Source organism: Phaethon lepturus, unplaced genomic scaffold (genome assembly GCF_000687285.1).
Source record: "Phaethon lepturus isolate BGI_N335 unplaced genomic scaffold, ASM68728v1 scaffold21722, whole genome shotgun sequence".
Lineage (NCBI taxonomy): Eukaryota > Metazoa > Chordata > Aves > Phaethontiformes > Phaethontidae > Phaethon > Phaethon lepturus.
This window is the reverse complement of record NW_010521494.1, coordinates 26873-30304: the sequence shown is the minus strand read 5'-3', so window position 1 is coordinate 30304 and position 3432 is coordinate 26873. Positions and strand designations below refer to the sequence as shown.

The 3432-nt window shown below is 52.3% G+C and overlaps 1 protein-coding gene across 1 annotated transcript; it reads left to right on the top strand.

Annotated features, from left to right (window-relative positions):
* The first annotated feature begins 1321 nt into the window (after positions 1–1321).
* DRD4 (dopamine receptor D4) lies at positions 1322–2972 on the top strand. Its single transcript, XM_010281552.1, has 3 exons — positions 1322–1437; positions 1838–2385; positions 2693–2972. The coding sequence occupies exons 1-3, from the start codon at positions 1373–1375 to the stop codon at positions 2893–2895; spliced, it is 816 nt and encodes a 271-aa protein (XP_010279854.1). The 5' UTR covers positions 1322–1372; the 3' UTR covers positions 2896–2972.
* Positions 2973–3432: the final 460 nt, after the last annotated feature.

Sequence of the window (3432 nt, the reverse complement as noted above, 5' to 3'; positions counted from 1 at the left end):
TACTATATTATATATCTTATTACAGAAATATATAATATATAGCTTATTAGTATCAGATATGTATATAATTTTATACATGTGTGTATTCTATATAATATATAAAGAATACATATATAGAGAGAAATATATTCTGTATATATGGGACCTTGCAAAGGGTCTGAATGATTGGGATAGGCTCTGACCCTACCTGCTGGTAATCCAGGTGCACCAGCACGGTCGTTCATCTCCAAAGCACGGTGCTGGGGTGAGGCTAGTGCAGGGGGTGCTGCAGGCAGGCAACAGCACAGGGCAGTACTGCAGGCCAGAGACTGCGGCCATGAGCTGAGGGGCTTCTGGCCCCAGGCAGGGGCATGCCTGTGAGCTGGTGGTGCTTTTTGCAACAGCTCAGCTCCTTAAGTTCTGCAGTAGGCCTGCTTAGAGGGTGACCACAAGCTTCTCTGTTAATATGGCTGTGAAGGAGTATGAGCTGAAGGAACAAAAAAAAAAAGAAATGTATGTGTATATAATGTATATAACATAGCTGCATGGCTAAGCATTAGTGTGACAGAGAACAGATCTGCAAGCTGTGAGTAAAAGATCTGTGTTTGAGTTGGACATGACAAACAGCCATAGCTGGTATCTTTTGTACAGCAGCATCAACACTTCCAAGTAATGCGGACCAAAGACACACGTCTGGTCACGTCCTCTCGCTGGCAGCACTTCTGCTTTGCTCTGGGTGCCTGCAACGGTAGAGAGAGCAAATGAGATGATATCTGACTGGCCTGAACATAGTCTCAAGAGGCTGGCCTTGCACTTCATGTGCCAGAATGAAACAGTTGTGTAACGCACAGAAACTATTCACATCATCTGCGAACAGGATGTTGGACGCTCCCTGCTTCCTCAGAGACTGGCGGCTAGCGATGCTGCGCAGCGAGTGCTTCGCCTTGCGTTACTGCTGGGATTTTGGGGTGGTGAGTTTGATGAGTTTGGGGATTTTGAGCCTGCTGGCTGTCACTCTGCGCTACCCCACAGCAGCAGGCCGCCCTGCGTCCGTTATACTGCCCAGCACGACTTGCTTGGCAATGCTGATGGTCTGTGGGCTCAATTCTCCAGCCAGGCCAGAACAGTGAAGCCTTAAGTCAGCTGTGAGCTCTTGCATGGGGCTAATTCCTGTGTGCCACTGCTTTGCTGGAAGGGGAGTATCGTGCTACAGGCAGGACTGCTCAACTTCAGGCTGCTTGTCTGGAGGAAAACGTTAGTGGCTGAGGTGCACAAGCACGGAGTTGCTTTCTGCCATTTTAAAGGCAGAGGGACATGGCATCTGCTGACCCGGGGATCTTTTCAGTTCCAGGGAGGTGTATGGTCCCTCAGCACGGTGCTGTGCGATGCCCTGATGACCATGGATGTGATGCTGTGCACGGCCTCCATCTTCAACCTCTGTGCTATCAGTGTGGATCGGTAAGTGCTGCCTTCCTCCTCGTGCCAGAGGAGGGAGCACTGTGTCCTGGCATCAAGCGGCTTCAATGGACGCCCTTGCAAGGGTCCCCTGCAGGGAAGCCAGATCCTGTTCTCCCCTAAGGAGGGTGTTCTGTCCTACCATCCTCCCCTGTCACGAGCTCTGTGTCCTATCAGTACCCTTGTACTGGCCAAGCGGAAAGCACAGTTGCATGAGGAGGCCAGAGCTGCCTCTTTGGGTGCTCTTCTGAAGGGGGAGACTGGCTGTAGCCCAGGCCTTGGCTGTGTAAGTAAATGAGCAGGGGGAAAGGACAGTGGCAAGCAGCTTTGTGACCACTCGCTTATGTTACTGGTGGTGACACAGCCATACTCAGACTGACTCACCTGAGGCCTGTATTGGCAGGTTTATCGCTGTTTCAATCCCACTGAACTACAACCGGCGACAAATTGACCTGCGGCAGTTGATACTTATCTCCACCACCTGGATATTTGCCTTTGCTGTAGCATCCCCAGTCATATTTGGCCTCAACAATGTCCCAAACCGGGACCCCAGCTTGTGTCAGCTGGAGGATGACAACTACATCGTGTACTCCTCCATCTGCTCCTTCTTCATCCCTTGCCCCGTCATGCTGGTGCTCTACTGCGCCATGTTCCAAGGACTCAGGCGTTGGGAAGAAGCCAGGAAAGCCAAGCTAAGGGGCAGCATCTACGGCGCCAACAGGAAGCTGTATCACCCCTCAACCTTTGTTGAGAGAGAGCAGACCAGACTGGAGCCAGAGGATTGCAACCCTTACACCCGCTCTGACCACCCTGGGGACTATGTGATGAGCAATGGGATCCAGACTCTCTCCTACCCACACCTCAAGTACCCACACCCAGGACACAGTCGGAAGCAGGCCAAGATCAATGGCCGGGAGCGGAAGGCCATGCGAGTGCTGCCTGTCGTCGTCGGTGAGTAGCAGTTGGTGACAGTTGGGGAAGGGTGGGAAACATGCTGCATCGTCCTACAGCAGGGTTCAGTCTGGCAGGTCTTGTTTGAGCCTGGTGAAGCGAACACATGCTCTGTCAACTGCCCTGCCAGGAGCCAAACTGCCCAGGCGCGGCTGCTTGGACGGCAGTGAGAGGTGTCACGCCGAGAACCACACTTTATCCTTGCACTCTGAGCGGTCTCCAGTCTTGTTCGGCCCAGGCTGCGTTGGTTAAATGAAGCCCTTTTTAACATTCACATCACTTTCTCTCTTTAATGTCCTTCCGGCAGGTGCTTTCCTCTTCTGCTGGACACCTTTTTTTGTGGTCCACATTACCAGGGCTCTCTGCAAGTCCTGCACCATTCCCACTCAAGTCACCAGCACTGTCACTTGGCTGGGTTATGTCAACAGTGCGCTCAACCCCATCATTTATACAGTTTTCAACGCAGAGTTCAGGAACTTCTTCCGCAAAGTCTTGCGCCTCTTCTGCTGAGCCCACCGGAACTGGCAGGGAGAAGGAACGAGCAGGCTATTTTTTTTGTATAGTTCATTAAAGATCTATTTCTGCCTAAGGTCTGCTGTCTTTGTTGGGGAGGAGGGAAGGAGCGACGGCAGCTAAAGGATGCTGGTTCCCAGCTCTCTGTAATAAGGAGTTACAGGTGAGTACCAGTGGATGCAGCTTTGTTACTCTTCCCCACTGGAAACTGCAAGCATAGCCACTTTTAACACTTGGCGCTTGACATAACTGGCAAGAGACGCCACAGGGCAGTGGGGATGGTCCTTGGAACAGCTCGTGCTTTGGATTTAGGTGTTTGGTCTGGTTTGGTCTTCTCTTAGCTGTCACTAAGCAAAGTAACACCCCCCCCCCCCCATCCCTGCCATGATCCAGGGAGGTAGGAGAGTGTTGAAGCTTCCAGCTGCTCTGGCCTCGAGAGTCACAGACAAACGCCCTGCTCTTCCCCCTGCCCGGGGGGAGTCCTGCCAGCTCCAGCTCCTGAGGGAGCCCTCCCTTTCTGCAGCCCAGCCTGGC